This window comes from Lipotes vexillifer, unplaced genomic scaffold (genome assembly GCF_000442215.2).
Source record: "Lipotes vexillifer unplaced genomic scaffold, Lipotes_vexillifer_v1.1 scaffold573, whole genome shotgun sequence".
Taxonomy (NCBI): domain Eukaryota; kingdom Metazoa; phylum Chordata; class Mammalia; order Artiodactyla; family Lipotidae; genus Lipotes; species Lipotes vexillifer.
Genome location: NW_006796432.1, coordinates 1846670 through 1868220, shown reverse-complemented (window position 1 = coordinate 1868220; position 21551 = coordinate 1846670). Strand labels below are relative to the sequence as shown.

At 42.1% G+C, this 21551-nt stretch overlaps 1 protein-coding gene across 1 annotated transcript in view; it reads left to right on the top strand.

The window, feature by feature from the left end:
• Positions 1–13074, top strand: part of TRAFD1 (TRAF-type zinc finger domain containing 1) — a 16318-nt gene extending 3244 nt beyond the window's left edge. Inside the window, exons 2-11 of the mRNA XM_007468588.1 lie at positions 2942–3077; positions 3188–3241; positions 5814–6216; positions 6871–7077; positions 8509–8585; positions 9818–10048; positions 11098–11218; positions 11920–12259; positions 12692–12785; positions 13015–13074. Of these exons, the coding sequence (XP_007468650.1) occupies positions 2942–3077; positions 3188–3241; positions 5814–6216; positions 6871–7077; positions 8509–8585; positions 9818–10048; positions 11098–11218; positions 11920–12259; positions 12692–12785; positions 13015–13074 (1723 nt within the window). The remainder of the gene's footprint in view (positions 1–2941; positions 3078–3187; positions 3242–5813; positions 6217–6870; positions 7078–8508; positions 8586–9817; positions 10049–11097; positions 11219–11919; positions 12260–12691; positions 12786–13014) is intronic.
• The last annotated feature ends 8477 nt before the right edge of the window (positions 13075–21551 follow it).

Genomic DNA, 21551 nt, shown 5'->3' with positions numbered 1-21551 from the left:
GGGGGGGGGGGGGAGTAAGTTAATGGAAAGCTAATGAAAACAAGGTTATTCAAAGCCAAAGCAATTTATTTAAAGAAAAAAAGCAGATTAGCATGGAAAGCTGACTAAGCCAGCACAAACCTCTCGTCTGAGTAGCCCTGTTTAAATTCCAGGTTTTAAAATTTTGTCTCTAGAGTTATATTCCAGTTGTTCCTTAAGAAAAGTTAAGGTACTCATCAAAATATGAGCTGCGATTAAATCTGCTGGGCCAGTAAAAAGAATAGTTTGTTGTGATTGAAGATGTTTTTTGCATGTTATCTCTTTTCTTACTGTATTGTCCGATTAATGGGAGAGTTTGTGTCTAGGGAACAGAAACTTCAGTGTTAGAAGGCTTTGACTTTTTATTTTTGCATGGCTCGATGTGTTTAGCATTTGGAAGGCTACTGGGGATTTTTCTGAAAGCCTTGGCTTGCCTTTCATTCATTTCTATCTAAAATGAAATTTCATCTCTAACTTGGCTAGTCCTTCCTTGGGGCTTTTAGCAGTTTTATCTAGAATGGAATTGTGTTCTCATTTATCTCACTTAGAATGTCTTGATTTTATCTGTAAGTAGGTAGCAAGTATATTGGTATTTTGTCTGGTTAGTACATTTGGCGGAACTACCTTGGCAGTTAAATTTAAAAAGAAAGCAAAACCATCAGGCAACTGTTTCATGTAACTGTTGCAAATAGCTTTTATCTTTTTCTTTCAAGGTTTCCCAAGAGGTGAAAATGTGTAATAGTAAATGCTCTGTGACCTTACCTAACAGCTGCTTTTGATTCTTGCTTCTTTATGTTATGGTCCTTAATATATTTTAATTCTAAAATTTTAGTGGCATTATGTATGTAGAATGCTCTATGTCAAAATAGCCCTGTAAAATAAAAACTGTAGACATTTATTTTCTTGACTTTAAAAGAAAATTATTGTCAAAATTATGAAAAAAGAATGTAGAATCTCAGCAATGTAAGCAGTAGTTACTGGCTTTAATTTTTTGTGGCATTTGTGCACATAGGATTTGCAATCAGGATACAGCTTTGCTTCTTGCATTTTGTTGGTGTACCATATTTAACTAGCTGTTCCCTTAGAGTTTAGATATTTTTAATGGTTTTCAGTTTTTTACCATTTTATGACACTAATGATAATCTTCATAATCCCAAGAGTGGAATTACTGGGTCTTTAACATGTAATTACAGGGTCTTTAAATACTCTTTAAGCATATAATTTTATGGTCCTAGAGATGCATTTGTAGACAATTTATTTTTAAAATTTTTTAATTAGTATTTTTAAGTTAATTGATTATTTATTTTCAGCTGTGTTGGGTCTTTGATGTTGCATGCGAGCTTTCTCTAGTTGCCGGGAGTGGGGGCTACTCTTCGTTGCAGTGTGCGGGTGGCTTCAGTAGTTGTGGCTCACGGGCTTAGTTGCTCCACGGCATGTGGGATCTTCCCGGACCAGGGCTTGAACCCATGTCCCCTGCAATGGCAGGTGGATTCTTAACCACTGTGCCACCAGGGAAGTCCTATAGACTGTTGAAAAGTAGTGGTTTTATACTACCACTAGCAATATTTTAGAGTACTAGTTTCATAACATCTTTAATAGGGGGACTGATTTTAATATTTATTAGTTTAATAGAGTTAGATGATAACTTCCACTGTATATTTTAATATTCCACAGTTTTGAAAAACTTAGGCTGGGTTAATTTAAAACCAGTGGTTTCCTTAGAAAGCTGGGAATTTTGGAGAAATAGGGGAAGTTAAATGTATTGAAACGTTCGTCATTTCCCTCTTTATCCATTTGAGTTTCCTTCCTGTCTCTCACACTTGATTGTTATTCTGTATCACCTTCCAGTCTTGGTATGAGAGCTGCCTTGATAGTTCTACCTTTGGATAAAAATGAATTTGCATTTTTTGGTGTCTTGGTCTTTGAGATTGGGAGTATGACTGTCGCTGGAGGCACATCATTCATCCTACTTTGAAATGTTTCTTAGCCTATGAAGATAAAAACTATAAAAGAAATAAGCTATCTACAACTTAACGTGGGAGAAGGTTTCTATAGTATTCAGCTTCAGAGGCAAAATGGGTTATTAGAGATTTGTTGTGTAACTATCTGTATTTATCCTGTTCAGTATTTTATTTTCTGAAAATTTATTCTAGGTGACATACTTACAGGCACATTCTTTTAATGCATCCTTTAGTTAGACTGTGAAATTGGAGCTTTCTAATAGTCATAACCAAATGAGTGAAAGGAAGGCCTTTGAATATTATGTGCCTCTAGTTTGAGTGTATATGTACTCTGGGAGAGGGGTTCAGGGTTTCATTTTTGTACATTTCTGCAGTGAAGTTTATACCAACCCAGCCACAGAGCTTGGTCCCAATTAGCGTCCAGCCTGCTTTGAAAGACACGTTGGACATAAAGGAGGCAAGTTCCTCTTCCCCCACTGACGATCCCAAAGCTGGCATCTGCTCCTTTTGGTTTGAATTTTAGTGGAATAAAATCTACTGAGATTAAAGCTACCTGAGACTGAGAGTGAAAATAAATGGTAGGCTGTTTTTTAAATAATCCTGGAGTGGATCATTGTGCTTTGGGGCATGGATGGTTTTGGAAAAGCCTAGCTCAGCTAGCTCTTCCTGGCATCTGACTTCATGCTGTTAGTTGTGATAAGCTCTGACATCTAGAAAGTGAGGCTGAGCTTTTAGAGATAGTGCATAGCACTGATAACTCAGAGTGTTGCACAGAGACTCAAAACCTTCAGGAGTTAATTCTTGAAAAGCAGGGGTAGTAACAGTCGTTAAGAGCTTATACACTAGATACTCACTAAAGAGAAGTAATGGAGACTAAAGACTGGACAGGACAGATTTCTGTGTGATACCTCTGGGCATAGATGTCAGTAATTCTTGCCTTTTTCTTTGATCTATTTCTATAGCAAAAAAGAAATTCCTGTGTTTAACTTTACCATCCATGAGATCCACTGTCAAAGGAACATTTGTATGTGTCCTATCTGCAAGGAACCATTTCCCAAATCTGACATGGAGACTCACATGGCTACAGAACACTGTCAGGTGAACCACCAAGTACTTAGATGTTAATAAATGGATTATACTTGCTATTGTGTAATAGCAAGTGAGCATGTTGTCACAAATAACTTACTGATTCTTGCTTCTTACCCTAGGTGACCTGCAAATGTAACAAGAAGTTGGAGAAGAGGCAGTTAAAGAAGCATGAGGTTAGTTGCCCTGCACTATGAAGGCAGTGAATTACCATGGGGCCAATTCTATTGAGATTACAGAGCCACATGCAGAGCAGAAAGCCAGTGTTGTTGAGTCTTTGTTCTCCACCAGCTCCATGCACACTGCCTCTCAAAGCCTATTTGAGACTTTGTTTGCTGCCAGATTTGACTGCATGGCTGCTGTGCTTTATGCTCAAGCCTCAGAGCCTTTTTCCCTTTGGAACCGAGTCATTTCTCCTCGGGTTTATTGGCAGGCTCACTTGAGTGCTAAACCAAGCCTGGGATTGCCAGTGTGGTACGACCTCTAGCACACAGCCTGCCTTACATCTTATAATTTCATTTTGACTTCTTGATCACTTGGATGACATGCTGTTTATACCCAAAGAAATTCTCAGAGAGCATTTGATGAGAGAATATCATTTGGTCCCTAGTTGAGATAAAATTGGCTGTAGTTGAATGAGTATGTGTGTGTGTATATATATACATGTATATACATATATATATTTTTTTTTTTTGAATGAGCCTATTCACCAGTTAAAAATCCCAGCAACTGTTTAGTTGGTGGTCATGCAAGAGTGTGCGTATGTATGTAAACATTCATCAAGGTATGCACTTATGATTTGTGCATTTCATTCTATGTATCTAAAAAAACTATTAACTTATTAATTTATAATTTTAAAAGGTGATTCATATTCAATGTAGAAAACTTGGAAAATATAAAAAGAAAGAAAGAACTACTCATGACCCCACAACTCAGAGATAAACATCTCATAAATAATTTAGCACTCTTACTGTCATTATTTTTTCTAAGCATTTGACTTACGTTTTACTAGGCCTCACCAGCGAAAGGGGGGTTATGATTAAGGTCATATTAACAATAATAATAAGTATTTCTTTGGCTCTTAACATCTACTTGCTGCATAAAACAACTCCAATCAATTGTCCCCCTCTTCTCCTTTTTCTCCCAGCTGTTTCTGGGAGTCATATGGTGATAACACCAATCATTATAAAGGTACAAGTACAAAGTATTTCCTAACATTCCTGCAAGTCAGGCTATGACAGTTGTAGACCACAGATTAAAGAGTTAAAAAAAATTCTTTAAAAAAAAATGTTGACACTTTATTTGCTGTTCTTGTGAGTTACTAACAATTTTTAGGGTTGTTAACAAAGTACTTTTATATTATGTGGTGTGTGCCAGCAATTATTTGCTCTTGCTTTTGAGTAACTTAAATCAGTGGCATTTATCTGATAAAAAACTTTTCTTTAAAAAAACATCTTTCTGAATTGATATTATAGCTACATGGTATATAATTTTAAAGCCACAAAAGCGTATATATAAAAATTATCTCTCTTCCACCCCTATTCCTAAGCACTCTTTGTCAGTTTCTTATGTTTTCTGTAAGAGATATTCCATGCATATACAAACAATGTGAAAAATGTTTGAAGTATCATTTAGAATAAAACTTGGGTTTAATTTGTATGAAAAGAAATTTTGCTCTTTGACACAGTGGTTATAAAGTGTCTAAACTTTAGAAGTGATGTTATATGAAAGTTCTGAGTTTAAGTTCCCAAGTTTTCGAATGTCCATATCATAGTAACATATTCTTTCATATCTTTTTAAAGAAATATTAATTATTTAGTGCTTTAGTGGCAATTTCAAATTAAGTATAAAAGTTTTGTCCTTCATCTGCTTAATACATTCACATTCTTGGGGTCATCTTCATTGGTGATTCTTGACTTATTTGGTCAATTTAAAGCCAGTGCTGGACTTCCCTGGTGGCGCAGTGGTTAAGAATTCGCCTGTCAATGCAGGGGACATGGGTTTGGGCCCTGTTCCAGGAAGATCCCACATGCCGTGGAGCAACTAAGCCTGTGCGCCACAGCTACTGAGCCTGCGCTCTAGAGCCCGTGAGCCACAACTACTGAGCCCACGTGCTGTAACTACTGAAGCCTGAGTGCCTAGAGCCCGTGCTCCGCAACAAGGGAAGCCACCACAATGAGAGGCCCGCGCATTGCAACAGGGAGTGGCCCCCGGTCGCCACAGCTAGAGAAAGCCCACACACAGCAACAAAATCCCAACGCAGCCAAAAATAAAATAAATTAATTAAAAAAAAAAAGCCAGTGCTGTATACAAATGTGCAGATTTGAAAAATCAGTGTCTTTCTAAAGGACAAACCCTTTTCTTCATTGCCAGGTACTTAAATCGGAGTAGTAAGGGGAAATTGGTCTGGGGGAGCTTTGACAAGCATATATGAATTGCTGTGCTTTTGCTATTTGCTCCTTGGCTTCTCTGGCTGATTTTGGGTTACTTTGTAATGTGTGCACAAAATGATGGTAGGGTGGCTGAGTGAGTAGATTCCTTATAAGACTTTCTTTTCCTTTGTAGAACTTGGTGGCAGGACAAAGAGGGAAGGGGTGACTCTTAAATACATAGAAAACCATGGCAGGCAAAGCTAGGGTTGGAAGAGAATATTTTTGTAAATACTTTTTACTTTCCTTGCCCTGTACTTTATAAAACATGGCCTCTCTTAGATTCACATATTAACTGCCTCATTACTCTGTTTTGCAGGAGACTGAGTGTCCTCTACGACTTGCCCTTTGCCAGCACTGTGATTTGGAACTTTCTGTTCTCAAACTGAAAGACCATGAAGATTACTGTGGTGCCCGGACAGAGTTATGTGGCAACTGTGGGCGCAATGTCCTGGTGAAAGATCTGAAGACTCACCCTGAAGTTTGTGGGAGAGATGTGGAGGAAAAGAGAGATGAGGTTGCCATGCCGCCTAATGCATATGATGATTCTTGGGGTCAAGATGGTATCTGGATTGCATCCCAACTCAGACAAATTGAGGCTCTGGACCCACCCATGAGGCTCCCTCGAAGGCCCCTGAGAGCCTTTGAATCAGAACTTTTCCAAAGTAGAACCACCAACCAAAGGAGCATGACAGCCCAGTTTCCAATTCAGAATAATCTATGTGAGTTGTGTTTGGGATTAGAAAACTGGAATGGTATCAGATCTTAGGGCTGGTGGGAACAGGGCTTTGGAGCCAAATAGATCTTAATTATAGAAACCTGATTGTAGCTGGGTAACATAAGGAAGAATACTTAACTATCCTATAGATTGGAATAACAGAACCTCTTTGCTATTGGATTTTTGTTGGATGACAGTTAGGGTTGATGGATGACAATGCTGTTAATAGCTGACACTTACTGAGTATACCCTGTGTGCTTAAAGGCATTTACAAAGTGCTTTAGATGTATTAACTCATTTAGTTCTCACAACAGTTTTATGAGGGTGGGTCAGTGGTAGAGCTGGGATTTGAATTCAGGCAATCTGACCCCATGCTTTAAGCCATCCTGCTATAATGCAGAAAATACATATAAAATGCCTAGCACAGTGCCTATCTCATAGTTATAGCTCATTAATATTGTTTATTAATAAAAGAATAATGAAGCTTTTATCATGGCAGACTTAACATTTGGAGTCCCATGAGCACTGAAGGGCTGGGCCTCTTTTGTTCCTGCACAGATTCCTATAAACCTTGAATATTTGCTAGGCATGGACTTGAACTAAGGGATGGCACCATCTTTAACGTTTCTTGAATACTGGCTTTTTTTTTCTTCCCCAGTGGAAGAACAAGAAAGGCAGGAAAGGAATAGAAGCCGACAGACCCTCAAAGAGGGTGGTGAAGACAGTGCAAACTTGGATTTCATGTTGGCCCTAAGTCTGCAAAATGAAGGCCGGGCCCCCAGCTTGGCAGAGCAGGACTTCTGGAGGGTCATATGTGAGGCAGACCAGTCCCATGAAGGTCCCGGTGCTCTGAATGACATAAGGGGTATGTTTGTTTACTCTACACTAGCCTCTGTCTCTACAGTTTTTTAAAGTCTTACACTAAACAATTTATATAAAATTGAAAGTTTTTCATGAGATAGAATTTTTTTTAAATTTTGTTCATTTGCTTTTCCCAACTCTTATTTATTTATTCATTCATTAATTTAGTCATTTACTTATTTATTCATTCATTCTTGCATGCATGCTGCACCAGGTGTTAGTTGTGGCACGTGGGATCTTTAGTTGCGGCATGTGGGATCTAGTTCCCTGACCAGGGATAGAACCCAGGCCCCTGCATTGAGAGCGCAGAGTCTTAACCACTGGACCACCAGGGAAGTCCCTGTCATATCTTTAAACATGTTAAAAATACTTGTTTTCTATTGTGTCTGAAAATATACCTAAAGCCTATTTTTTGCTATTTGCTATTTCTACTGACTCTCAACGGTGGCTTGCTGCTTCCCTCTGCGTGTGTGCGTGTGTGCGTGCGTGTGTGCGTGTGTGCGTGCGTGTGTTTTAACGTTAAGTTTTCTGGTGTGTTCCTCTGAGGGTATTTATATATGTTTCTAGCAGGCTCCTGGGGATACTACTGACTGGAATAATTTTAAATTGAAGTTTTGGCCTGGGCTTCTTAAAACCATAAATGTGAATTTTGTAAAAACATAAATGTAGATTCTCTACTCAAACCCACTTAAAGGCCCAACCCTGGTTACTGTTCCTTAGTAGAGATTTTTCTCTCTTCTATGTAGAGCCAAAACTTAGTTAGGCAAGTTTCCTTACCTCCTCGCATCGTTCACCCTCCCTTGTTCAACAGTCTGACTGAGGCTGTTGTGTTTTGGGATGCCTGGGATTAAAATTACTCTTATTTATTGGGGTTGGCCAAAAAGTTCTTTTGGGTTTTTGTAACATCTTATGGAAAAACCTGAACGACCTTTTTGGCCAACCCAATATTTTCTCATTTAAGTTACTTTTATTCAGCATCTTTTGTTTATATTTTGTACTGGGAGGGTTTTTCTTCTCAGGATATTTGTCTTCCAGTAATATCCAAGCCTCAGTTTCTTCATCTGTAAAATGAGGGTCATGTGGATCTACTTCATAACATTTTTCCTGAGGATTGAAATAATGCACAGGAGGTTTTTAGATTACTGACTAGGGTTATGACACATTTAAATTTCTTCCTTAATTGGAGTAGTGGGTAAACTACTACTTTACTGCTTCTCAGGAAATGGTGACAAGTAAATCTCTTTCTGTAGTGCAGGTTTTTTGCTTAGGGTTTGTCTCTTAAATAGTTGCCCTTCAAGGATTTTCAGCCCCACAAATTGCTATGTCTAAGAAATTGCAAAGGAAATCAGACTTTCCTATCAAACCCCCCAGGGGGGATAAAAGGTAGAATCAGGTTTGTTTTTGTTCGAGTCTGACTGTGTGGCCTGATACCTAGGTGCAGCTGATGAGACCATGTTGCCTTGTGAATTTTGTGAGGAGCTCTACCCAGAGGAACTGCTGATTGACCATCAGGTGTGTTGTGAATTACCTGAGGGCTTTAAGCTTTAGGGAGGAATGTGTGCAGGCCCTATTGGTGTTGCAGGCCACACGAGATCTTGAGCAAACTATTTTAATACAACTCCTGTGATAGGAGTAGCAACTGTGTTTTTAACCCTGGGGTGACTGACATGTGGGCATGAGAACTCAGCCTCATTCCCTCTTGGGCAAAGTAACATTTACACCAGCAGGCCCAGTTGCTGACTCCGTTCTGTGGTGATAGTGTACATCTCTACTGACCATCTTGTAATCTGGTCTCATCTCATGGTACATTTGATTTATTGGAGCCATACTGAAGTCCTTGCGGTTCCCGGGAGGGTCAGGGATCTGTTTTGCACTTTACTTTTCTGCCAGCTACCCCACTTCCTTAATACACCCCTCACTCATAGACTCAATTCAGACATGAATTTCAGGAAACCATCCTGTGGAACGCTCTGAAGGCTAGGCCAGAGGTCCCACCTGCATGCTCCCCGCAAGTCCTGTGCCCACAGCTCTCTTAGCCTGTTACCCTCACCCTGTGGTGTCATCTTGCTGATCCCCTGTTGGTCTGCACCACTCGGCTGAGTTCCTTGAGAACAGGTTCTGGGTTTTCTTAGTTTCTGGAATCTCTTAATGCCTGGTATATGAAAGGTGTCAGGTATTTTGAATGATTGAAGGTTCTTGTGCTATTTAGGAATGATTAGAGAGTAGCCTTTGTGTTTGAAGAGTGGCTCCACTGATGGAGGGAGCCACTTTTCCCCTCAACACTTACTGTCTGATTTGGGTTGGCCTAGTCTGGCACTTCCATAGCTGTTAAGTAGTCCCTGTGCTCTGGGTGGAACATGCATTCCCCCCTTAAGTGGAACAATACAGCATCTGAATGCATCTAGTATTTGGTTTGGGAGTAGCATGAGAAAATCCATTAATAGGGATAACAAAGAATATTTGGGCCTCTCTTACTGTATGACTGGGAAAAATCTTGAATCTTTTCAAATTAATTTAAAAAGAATAATCACATAAACACAGTAAAAAAAATTAAAACAGTACAGAAATGTTTAAAATAAAAGCAAAGTGAGTGTTCCATCTGTGTTCCTCTGACCCTTTTTAGTCCCTCTCCCCAATATTAAACATTATTAAAATTTTGTGACTTCTGGAAAATATTTTCAGAATTTAGTTTGTTCCTTAACCTCTGCTTTTTTTTTTTTTTTAACCTATGTTTTTTGAGACAGACAAGTTGTAACCCTTCATGTGCCTTACCTCCGATCAGTGTGGGCAATGCTTCTCCCAAAGGGGTGGAGGACCCTGATGTCATTTTCCAGAAGTTGATGCAGCAGGCTGCAAGTAACCAGTTAGACTCTTTGATGGGCCTGAGCAGTTCACCTCCTGTGGAGGACAGCATCATCATCCCCTGTGAATTCTGTGGGGTCCAGCTGGAAGAGGAGGTGCTATTCCATCACCAGGTAAGAACACTTGGAGGACCTGTCCACTTCTTCCATCCTGTTGATCCTCTGAGTGAACCTGAGGCTTTTAGAGCCAAGAATGCCTCTTTGGCCTTTAAGTTGTGTGCATACCTGATCTGGCTACCGGCCATGTCCTGTTTTGTGAGCTGTCTGAGGTATAAAGTACCTCAGGCCTTTGGACTTTCTCTGCCTTCTGACAGTGGAAACCATCCCATCACTAGCTGTGGCCCAAGGAGCCAGGATTCCATTTAAGTAGGCATGGAGGACTTACCAGAGGGTTTAGAAAAGCATTTCCCTGAGGTCATCGACAATTACTACTTTTGACTAGGTGGGTTCTTCCTGTTGGGGTGGCACTTGTGTCTTGCATTCCAGGAGACTGGGATCTAATTCTAGCTTTGCCATATGGTTGGCCTAAGATAGGTCCCATTCCCTCACTGGGGACATCTGTAAATGAAGGAGTTTAACTAGGTAATCTGAAGTCCTTTTTCAGCTTTTGCAGTCCAGGATGCCAGCATCTTAGTGGAAGATAACGTTTTCTGCCCCATCTTGTTTGTTGTGGGAGCTAACACTGAAGGTATTTCAGGGGCATTTCTGTAATCAATGCCCTATAGCTAGCTGTTGCTAGAACACCACACATTTCATTTCTGTAATAAAGACTTTTGCCTTTGGATCAAGCAGTAGATAAGTCACTGCTTTTTGTCTCCTTGGGAGACTACAAAATAAGCATTGGTGCAAATACTTTGGTCAAAATGTAGACATGCTTTTCTGAGCTCCTAAGACCAGCCCTTCTTTCATCCCTGCACAAATCAGAGAGTGCTTCTGTCAGTGCTAGTTGGAATGATTGCTCTGTTCCAGGTGTGCTTCCTCTTAGTCCCAGGCCCTTCCTCTCAGTGGTTGTCAAAGTCATCCTGTCCCATCGACATCCCCCCCTCTGCCAGCCTCCCCATAAGGTGTGTTCACCCAACCTGCTGTTCCTTCCTCTCCTCCCACTGCTCCCTCTCCGAGGAATGACTCAGTCCAGAGGTACTAATTCTGGTTTTTCTTGTTAGGACCAGTGTGACCAACGCCCAGCTACAGCAAACAACCACATGTCGGAGGGGATTCCTAGTCAGGATCTCCAGCCTCGACAGACTTCACCAGAGCTACCCAAGAGGCGTGTCAGACACCAGGGTATTAGCCAGGGCTGAGCCAAGGCTGCAGGTCTGCTGCTGCCGTGGGCCTGCTTCCCACTTCTCATCTGCTACTCTAAAATGGGTTTTATCTTCATCCCAAATTAACAAGCACAGTACGAGCTCACTGGGGACTCCCTTGGGGCTAGCTGTGGTCCTGTGTTAGACTCAGGTGTCTCGGGTGTGTAGCTTTATAGGGTAATGGCTTTGGGGACAGCCATGAGCTATGCATATCAGTCAGTGCTTATTCAGCCGCTGGTCCCTGTCAGTACACTTAGTGGATGATTGGAAGATAATTTTCAGCCTTACTGTGGCTGCCCTGGGCCCCTGCTTCTAGTTGAAATATGCTCAACTAGAGTAGGGTAATCAAACTTATTATCAGTATTCTTATTATGTAATAGTCTCACAACTAGGCAAGTAAAATTGCTTTTGAAACCCAGTTGCCATTAGAAGCCCAAAGCCAATTAGAAATGATTCTTCAAAGTTTGCTTGTGCACCATTGTTGACTAGTTAGTGAGGACTTAGGCGGTAAGTGTACAGTGTGGATTAATGTTCCCAACCCTGTCCTGGAGACATGGTTTCAGCATCCTTTAGGGGCGAGGCAGTCATCTTTTATCCAGCATCTTTTGTTCCTGCTCCGAATCCAGCACTAATAGCAAGAGCAGCCTTTTCCCTAAAGCTGGTGCTCTTTTCTCTTCTCAGGAGACCTGTCTTCTGGTTACATGGATGATATCAAGCAGGAAATGGCCAAAGGGCCCACCTATCCTCTCCCTGCCAGCAGACCCACTAACAATATGACGTCTACTTCTAACCACCTGACAACATCCACATCAGGCCCCAGACCTGGGTGCCAGCCCAGCCCTCCTCGTGCTCTGAAGCTCAACAACTTAGACAGCCAGGGCATCCAGGGGCACAATCGAAACAGCCATAATGGGGCCCTGGCTCCTGGGCACGTTCCAGTGGTTCACTCCGCTCAAAGTCTCTACCCAGAAAACCTTGTGCCCTCTTTCCCCCGTGGGCCTTCAGGGAGATATGGAACAAGGTGAGAATCAGTAGCCTGGGAGTGGAGCTTGTGGGTGGCTCAGGAGAACGTGGAAGTGTGGACTTCGCTTGTATCATGGCCTGATTCAAAATGTTCCTTTGCTCTGTGTGGTTTGTTTTTTTTTTTGCGGTACACGGGCCTCTCACTGCTGTGGCCTCTCCCGTTGTGGAGCACAGGCTCTGGACGCGCAGGCTCAGTGGCCACGGCTCACGGGCCCAGCCGCTCCACGGCATGTGGGATCTTCCCGGACCGGGGCACGAACCCGTGTCCCCCGCATCGGCAGGCGGACTCTCAACCACTGCGCCACCAGGGAAGCCCCTGTGTGGTTTTTTATTCATTAGTTTTATCTGCTACTGGAGAGCTGCTTTTGTCTGGTTCCAGCTGTTCTGTTCTGAGTTTTCTGACTTTTGCTCGGGGCATCTCGGGAACTAGTTTCCAATCCTTCTCTTTCAATGGCAGGAGTGAAGGTGGCAGGAACCCCCGGGTCACCCCCACGACCGCCAGCTACCGCAGCAGAACTGCAAAGGTGAGCAGGATCCAGCCCAGAATGCTCATTGAGGACTCAGAAATGGGGGGGCTGGTATGGTTCTTGAAGTCAGAAGCAGCTGGGCAACAGGCCGGTTGTGGCTGAGGACTGTTCTTTTGCTTTTGATGAGGAGGCTTCCATAGAAGCCTGACATTTCTGGCGCTCTTCAGGAGGAGTGCTGCTTTCTTACTTTCTATGTAAACTTCGTCTGTGTTCTATTGTTCAACAGGCAAAACCCTCCAAGCAGCAGGGAGCTGGGGATGCAGAGGAGGAAGAGGAAGAGGAGTAACAGTGTCTGCAGGGAACTTGCGCATCGGTTCCATCTTTCCTGCACAACTTGCCATGGTGCAGCCCCGCCCCTTGGGCTCTGTGGGTAGGGGCCATCTGACAGATGTAACTTTTTCTAGGCTATGGCCATTTTGTGTCTTTTGAGATTGTGCTGTGGGAGTTTGGGGGTTTGAGGGAGGGTTAGCAGGGAGGCTGTTGAGAATGTTTCAGCTTTAGCTGCTGCCTTTTGGCAGCATAAGTTATGGCCTCTCGGCCCACCAGGGCTTCATCTTTTGACATGCTGTCACCACTGCTTCATGGTGCTGTGTGGTCCTGGTGAAAAGAGGGAGGGTTCTGGAAACCTGGTCCCCACCAGTGAGGTGATACGCCTCCTGTGGTGGCCTAAATTGGGGAACTTTTGGATATCTTCTCCTGTGTACTGCCCATCCTCACTCTAGAATTTGGGCCTCTGGTGTGCGTGGAGGAGCTTTGGTAAAGTGTTCAGGCCAGTTGCAATATGTGTTAGGAACGAGGTTTGGAGATGAGTTGAGCCACAGGTGAGCGGACTATGTACAGGCTTTGTTTTAATCTGCTTCTTTGGCATTTGGCATCACTGCCTTCTGTTTCTGATGGGGAGCATGGCTCCTTTGCCTTCACTGCCTTCTGATGGGAAAGGCCGGGGGCTCCCTGTCCCCTCCAGGGCCATGCTGGGCTCTGCGCTAATCAGGAGTGAGGCCTAAGCTCATGGCTTGCTCTGAAAACCAAGTATCAGAGCCCCCTCCCCCTCTTTTTATTTTACTGTTATTATTATTATTATAATTATTAACATCCTTGTGATAGAAATAAAGTTTGTACTTGGAGTTCAGCTGAGTCTTGTGGTTCCTTCTCCTGTGTGCTCTTTGGAGACCTTAGGGAGAGTGGACTGGAGTCCACTCTGAAGAATGGGGGAAGGTGAGCAGAGCTAGGTTTTCTCTGTGCTTCTTGGAACCCCAGCAGATCCAGCATCATCCTTCTCAGAGTGCCAGACATTCAAGGTATAGTTTTCTCTTTTACTGGAGTTGGAGGAAACTGACAGGTGGCTGCAGCTCTGGGGATGATTTGGGGTGGGCTGGGGGCTGCCTCCAGCTGAAGAGAGGAAGGCAGATTCCTCAGAAGCCTCAGTCCTGAGAGTTGTTGAACCTTAGCAGCATTATTCATTACCCCTCAGCACCTCATACTTTGCCCTGGACCATCTAGTACCTTAGGTCATTTTGAGCTCATTTGTTTTCAACAACCTAGTGGGGGTGGGAAAGGTAGGAAGAATTGCCCCAATTTCTTATGTGGAAAGGAGTGACTTGCATAGGCTATGCAGCTAATTCATGACAGCTGGGACTTGAATCCAGGTCTGAATTATACTGAGATAAAGAAAAAGGGGGACTTCCCTGGTCGTCCAGGGATTAAGACTCCATGCTTCCATTGCAGTGGGTGTAGGTTCAAAAAGGGATGGAACCCAGGCTCATGGCAGTGAAATCGCCAAGTCCCAACCACTGGACCGCCAGGGAATTCCCTATTTATTTCCTCTTCCTGAACTTTGATGGTTTGTGTCTTTCAAGGAATCTGTCCATTTCAATAAGTTGTTTAACTTATTAACATAAGGTATTCATAATATTCCCTTATTATTTAAAAAATATCTGTAAAGTTTGTAGTGATGTCACCTCTTTAATTTCGTTTGTTGATAATTTGTGTCTTTTCTCTTTTCCTAATGTGTTTGGCTAGAGCAGGGATGTCCAAATTTTTCTTTGATAAAAGCCAAATAGTAAATATTTAAGGTTTTGCAGGCTATACTGTGTGTATTTCAACTACAGTAAGCCCCCTACATACCAACCTTCAAGTTGCGAACTTTCAAAGATGCAAACGTGAGTTTGCATGTCCAGTCATGTAAGTTAGTTCATGTGTCTGGTGTACATTGTCACGTGTGTCCATCGTCTACAAGTGGCTGTGTTTCTGTGTACTGTACAGTACTGTATAGAGTACAGTAGTACAGTATCTTTATTTCAAGCCCAGGATGTCTAGAAGCAAGCGTAAAAGCAGCGGTAATGTAGCTGCTACTGCTAAGACGCGCAAGGAATTGGAGGCCCAGAGAAAGGACGAAGAGAGACAAGAGGAAGAAGAAGTAAATGAAGAACCGAAGAGATTCACGACACAGGAAATGGCAAGGGAATTTTCTTTTTCTGAGGAGGCACTGTTAGTTTTTGAGGCACAGGAACCGAATGTAGAACGGTACACGAAGGTTACAGCAGCCATTCAAAATGCAATCCAGTGCTACCGTGTCACCTATGATGAGAAAAAAAGGAGCTAGACATGACTGGATTGTTTTCTCAGGAGGGTAGATAGAATTGAATCCAGCAAGGAACCAGAACCTGTGCAATCAACGTCAGGCATGAGTGAAATAGCAGCTTGCCCTACGTCTCCTATTGCTGGCAATCCTTCAGCTCTACCGTCTCCCACCTCCTCTCCCTCCTCCAGTCAGTAACTTTTCTTGCCTGTTCCCTCGATGCCAGCCTCTGTATGCCAGCTGTTGCACTGTATTACTGTACTTTTCAAGGCACTGTACTGTAAGATTAAAAATGTTTTCTTTATTGTGGGTTTTTTTATGTATTATTTGTGTGAAAAATATTATAAACCTATTACAGTACAGTACTATATAGCCGATTGTGTTAGTTGGGTACCTAGGCTAACTTTTGTTGCACCTACGAACTCACTCTCGGAATGGAACTCATTCATTTGTACGGAACTTATTGTACTCAACAACGCTGTTATAGAGTGAACACAGCCATGGACAATACACAAATGAATGGGTGAATAAAACTTTATTTACAAAAGCAGGTAGCTGGATTATGGGCCATAGCAGGGCAACTACTGGGTTAGAGATTTATCAACTATATTGATCTCAGAAAATCAACTTTGATTCCATTGATTTCCTTTACTGTTTTTCTGCTTCCATTTCATTGATTTCCTATTCTGATTTTTATCACTCCCTTTCTTTTGCTTACTTTGAGCTTAATTTTTTCTTTACCTAGTTTCTTAAGGTCAAAGTTGAGGTCACTGATTTGAGATCTGACTTCTTTTTTAATATAACTGTTAAGTGCTTTACCTGCATCTCACAAACTTTTGATGTGTCTTTTCATTTCATTCAGTTTAAAGAACTTTGATTTCTTCTTTGACTTATGGGCTATTTATTAGTGTGTAATCTAGTTTCCAAATATTGGATGTTTTCCAGATTTGTTTTTGTTACTGTTTTTAATTTCACTGTGGTCAGAGAACATACTCTGTATGACTTGAATCTTTTAAAATTTATTGAGACTTCTTGTGTCCGTAGAATATTCTCCAGGCCATGATTGTTCTGTATGTATTTGAAAAGAATGTGCATTCTGTTTTGGTTGGATGAATGTTATATAAATGGCAGGTGGGTCAACAGTGGTTGATAGTGTTTTTCAAGCCTTTATATACTTACTGATTTTCTGTTTACTTGTTCTATATATTATTGAGTAGGAAATCTCTTACTATAATTGAGGATTGTCTGTTTTTCTTATAGTTCTATAATTTCTGTTCCATTATTTTCAAGTCCTGTTATTACATGTGTAAATACTTATGATAGTTGTGCCTTTGTTTAATTGGCCCCTTTATTATTATGAAATGACATTCTGTATTCTTCGTAATATTTGCTGTGAAGTACACTTTGATATTAATATAGCAATCTTAATAATATTAACAGTCCTTAGCCTTAGTGTTAGCACAGTACATCTTTTCCATCCTTTTATTTTTATTCCTATTTGTATCTATATATTTAAAGTGGGTTTCTCAAAGATGGCATATAGTTGGGGTTTTTTTCATTGTTTTTTGTCTTGGTTTTGGGTCCATTCAGACAATCTTTTAATTGAGGTGTATAGGCCATTTACATTTAGTGTGATTATTGATATGATTGGGTTTAAATATATAATTTTCTCTTTTTTTTTCTCTTTTTCTGCTTTCTTTTGGATACTTTTTATAATTCCACTGTACCTCTTTTGTTGACTTATTAGTTATTACTGTTTATTGTATTATTTAAGTAGTTGTTTTTTTGTGGTACGCGGGCCTCTCACTGCTGTGGCCTCTCCTGTTGCGGAGCACAGGCTCAGCAGCCATGGCTCACGGGCCCAGCCGCCCCGCGGCATGTGGGATCCTCCCGGACCAGGGCACGAACCCGAGTCCCCTGCATCGGCAGGCGGACTCTCAACCACTGCGCCACCAGGGAAGCCCTAAGTAGTTGTTTTAGGGTTTATGGTATACACTTTTTTTGGCCACGCCGCATGGCATGTGGGAATCTCTGTTCCCCAACCAGGGATCAAACCTGTGCCGCTGACAGTGGAGGCCTGGAGTCTTAACCACTGGACCACCAGGGAAGTCCCATAGGGTTTATAATATGCAGTTTTAACTTTTCAGTCTACCTTCAAGTGATATTATGCCATTTCATGTTTGATATTACAACAGCATATTTCATTTCTCTCCTCCCAGGCTTTGAGCTATTGTCATAGTTATTTCTGCCTTTGTTACAAATCCTCAATATACTGTTGTTTTCTTTATAAACAGTCACTTATCTTTTAAAGAGATTTAAATAGGAAAAGTATCTTTGGCAGTTCACTGGCAGTCCAGTGGTTAGGACTCAGCGCTTTCACTGCCATGGCCCCAGGTTCAATCCCTGGTTGGGGAACTAAGATCCTGCAAGCCGTGCAGTGTGGCCAAAATAAATAAATAAATAATAATTTAAACAGAAGGTTATTCCCATATAGATTTTTGGTTTGCAGTTACCATGAGGTTTTGATATAGCAGTCTATATATATACAAGATTGTTTTAAGTTGCTGGTTTTTTAATTTGAAATGCGTTTCCAATATCCTGAATTTGTACTCTCCTCTCGATTGCTGGTTTTCAAATCATATTTGTGTGTGGATGATTTTCTACCTTTACTGTATGTTTGCCTTTACCGGTGAGCTTTCCCATTCGTGATTTTCTATCTTCTAGTTTTGTCCTTTTCTTTTCTGTCTAGATAAGCTCTTTTAGCATTTGTTATAAAGCTGGTTTGGTGGTGCTGAATTCTCTTAGCTTTTGCTTGTCTGTAAAGCTTTTGACTTCTCCATTGAATCTGAATGAGAGCCTTGCTGGGTAGAGTATTCTTGGTTGCAGGTTTTTCCCTTTCATCACTTTAAATATATCATGCCACTGCCTTGTGGCCTGCAGAGTTTTTGCTGAAAAATTAGCTGATAACCTTATGGGGATTCCCTTGTATGTTATTTGTTGCTTTTCTAAAATTATTTTTACTTATTTATTTATTTTTGGCTATGTTGGGTCTTTGTTGCTGTGCACGGGCTTTCTTTAGTTGTGGAGAGCGGGGGCTACCCTTTGTTGCGGTGCATGGGCTTCTCGTTGCGGTGGCTTCTCTTGCTGCAGAGCATGGGCTCTAGGCGTGTGGGCTTCAGTAGTTGCAGCATGCAGGCTCAGTAGTTGTGGCGCACGGGCTTAGTTGCTCCGTGTCTTGTGGGATCTTCCCAGACCAGGGCTTGAACCTGTGTCCCCTGCACTGGCAGGCGGATTCTCAGCCACTGCGCCACCAGGGAAGCCCATCTCTTGTTGCCTTTAATATTTCTCTTTGTCTTTAATTTTTAAAAAAACTTATTGGAGTATAGTTGATTTACAATGTTGTGTTAATTTCAAGTGTACAGCATAGTGATTCAGTTATACATATACATATATTGGTTCTTTTTTGATTCTTTTCCCATGTAGGTTATTATAGAATATTGAGTAGAGTTTCCTGTGCTATACAGTAGGTCCTTGTTTGTTGTTTTACATATAGTAGTGTGTGTGTGTTAATCTGAAGCTCCTAATTTATCCCTGCCCCCTCCACGTTTCCCCTTTGGTAACCGTTTTTTTTTTTTTTTTTTGCGGTACACGGGCCTCTCACTGTTGTGGCCTCTTCCATTGTGGAGCACAGGCTCTGGATGCGCAGGCTCAGCGGCCATGGCTCACGGGTCTAGCCGCTCCGCGGCATGTGGGATCTTCCTGGACTGGGGCACAAACCTGTGTCCCCTGCATCGGCAGGCGGACTCTCAACCACTGCGCCACCAGGGAAGCCCCATAAGTTTGTTTTTGAAATCAGTGAGTCTGTTCCTGTTTTGTAAATAAGGTCATTTATATCATTTAAAAAACATTAAATTCCACATATGAGTTCTTTGTCTTTAATTTTTGTTAATTTGATTACTACGTGTATTGGTGTGTTCCTCTTTGGGTTTATCCTGTATGGGACTCTGCACTTCCTAGACTTGAGTGTTTCCTTTCCCATGTTAGGGAAGTTTTCAGCTGTTATCTCTTCAAATATTTTCTCCCGGGAGAAGAGAGAAATGTGAATGTTGGTGCATTTAATGTTATACCAGAGGTCTCTTGGACTGTCCTCATTCTTTTCATTCTTTTTTCTTTAGTCTGTTCCACAGCAGTGATTTCCACCAATCTGTCTTGCAGCTCACTTATTCATTCTTCTGCCTCATTTATTCTGCTACTGATTCCTTCTAGTGTATTTTACATTTAAGTTATTATATTGTTCATCTCTCTCTATTTGTGTTTTAAATCTTCTAGCTCTTTGTTAAACATTTCGTGTATTTCTCGGTCTCTGCCTGCATTCTTTTTCCAAGATCTTGGATCATCTTTACTATCACTACTCTGAATTATTTTTCAGGAAGATTGACTATCTCCACTTCACTTAGTTTTTCTTCTGGAATTTTATCTTGTTCCTTCATCTGGAAAATATTTCTCTGCCCTCTCATTTGGTCTAACTTTCTGTGTTTGTAGCTTCTGTTCCTCAAGCAACAAGATTGTAGTTCCTCTCGCTTTTGGTGTCTGCCCCCTGGTGGGTGAGGTTGGTCCAGGCTTGTGCAGGCTTCCTGGTGGCAGGGACTGGTGCCTGCCCACTGGTGGGTGGAGCTGGGTCTTGTCCCTCTGGTGGGCAGGGCTGTATCAAGGGGTGTGTTTAGAGATGGCTGTGGGATCAGGACGACTTCAAACAGCCTGTCTGCTGATGGGTGGGGCTGTGTTCCTGCCCTGTTGCTTGTTTGGCCTGAAGTGTCCCAGCACTGGAGCCTGCAGGCTGTTGGGTGGGGCCAAGTCTCAGTGCCAAAATGGTGACCTCTGGGAGAGGTCATGCCGATGAATATTGGCTGGGGCCTCCACCACAGTTGTCCTTGCCCCCACAGTGAGCCACAGCCGACCTCTGCCTCCCCAGGAGACCCTCCAAGATCCACAGGTAGGTCTGGCTTAGGCTCCTATGGAGTCACTGCTTTGCCCTGGGTTCCAGTGCACATGAAACCTTGTGTGCACCTTCCAAGAGTGGAGTGTCTGTTTCTCCCAGTCCTGTGGAGCTCCTCCACTCAAGCCCAACTGGCCTTCAAAGACAAATGCTCTGGGGGCTCCTCCTCCCGATGCCAGACCCACAGGTTGGGGAGCCTGACATGGGGCTCAGAACTCTCACTCCTGTGGGAGAACCTCTGTGATGTATTTTTCAGTTTGTGGGTCACGCAGCTGATGGGTATGAGATTTGATTATATCATGAAAGTGCCCCTCTTACCACCTCGCTGTGGCTTCTTGTCTTTGGATGTAGAATATAGTTTTTTGGTAGGTTTGAGTCCTTTTTTGTCGATGGCTATTCAGCAGTTGTGATTTTTGTTTGTGAGAGGACGTGAGCTCAAGTCCTACTCTGCCATCTTGTCTCCTCCTCACTTTATCACTGATTTTAAGCAACTTGGTTATAATGTGCCTTTGTACAATTCTGTGGCATTAAGTACATTCACATTGTTCTGCAACCATCACTACTACCTATTTCATCTTTAAATTCATTAAACATCTTGTATCTTTGTTACTTTTTTTTTTTTTTTTTTTTTTTTTTTATGGTACCCGGGCCTCTCACTGTTGTGGCCTCTCCCGTTGCGGAGCACAGGCTCCGGACGCGCAGGCTCAGCGGCCATGGCTCACGGGCCCAGCCGCTCCGCGGCATGTGGGATCTTCCCCGACCGGGCGCGAACCCGTGTCCCCTGCGTCGGCAGGTGGATTCTCAACCACTGCGCCACCAGGGAAGCCCACATCTTGTATCTTTTGAGTTTATAGTTTTCAACCAAATTCAGAAAAATTTCAGCCATTATTTCTTCAGATATTTGTTTCTCCATTTTCCCTGTCTTTGGGGGATTAAATTTATGCATATATTAGGCCACATGAAGTTGCCCCATAGCTTATTGGTAATCTTTTCACTTTTTTGGATTCTTTTGTCTGTGTTCAGATGGACAGTTTCTATATGTCTCCAAGATCACTAAATCTTCTGTAGTCTGATTTGTTGTTAATTCATCCAGTGTAGTTTTCATTTGGGACATTGTAATTTTTATCTCTGGAAGTTAAATTTGGGTTTTTGTATTTCTCAGGTCACTACTTAATATGTCGTTATAATA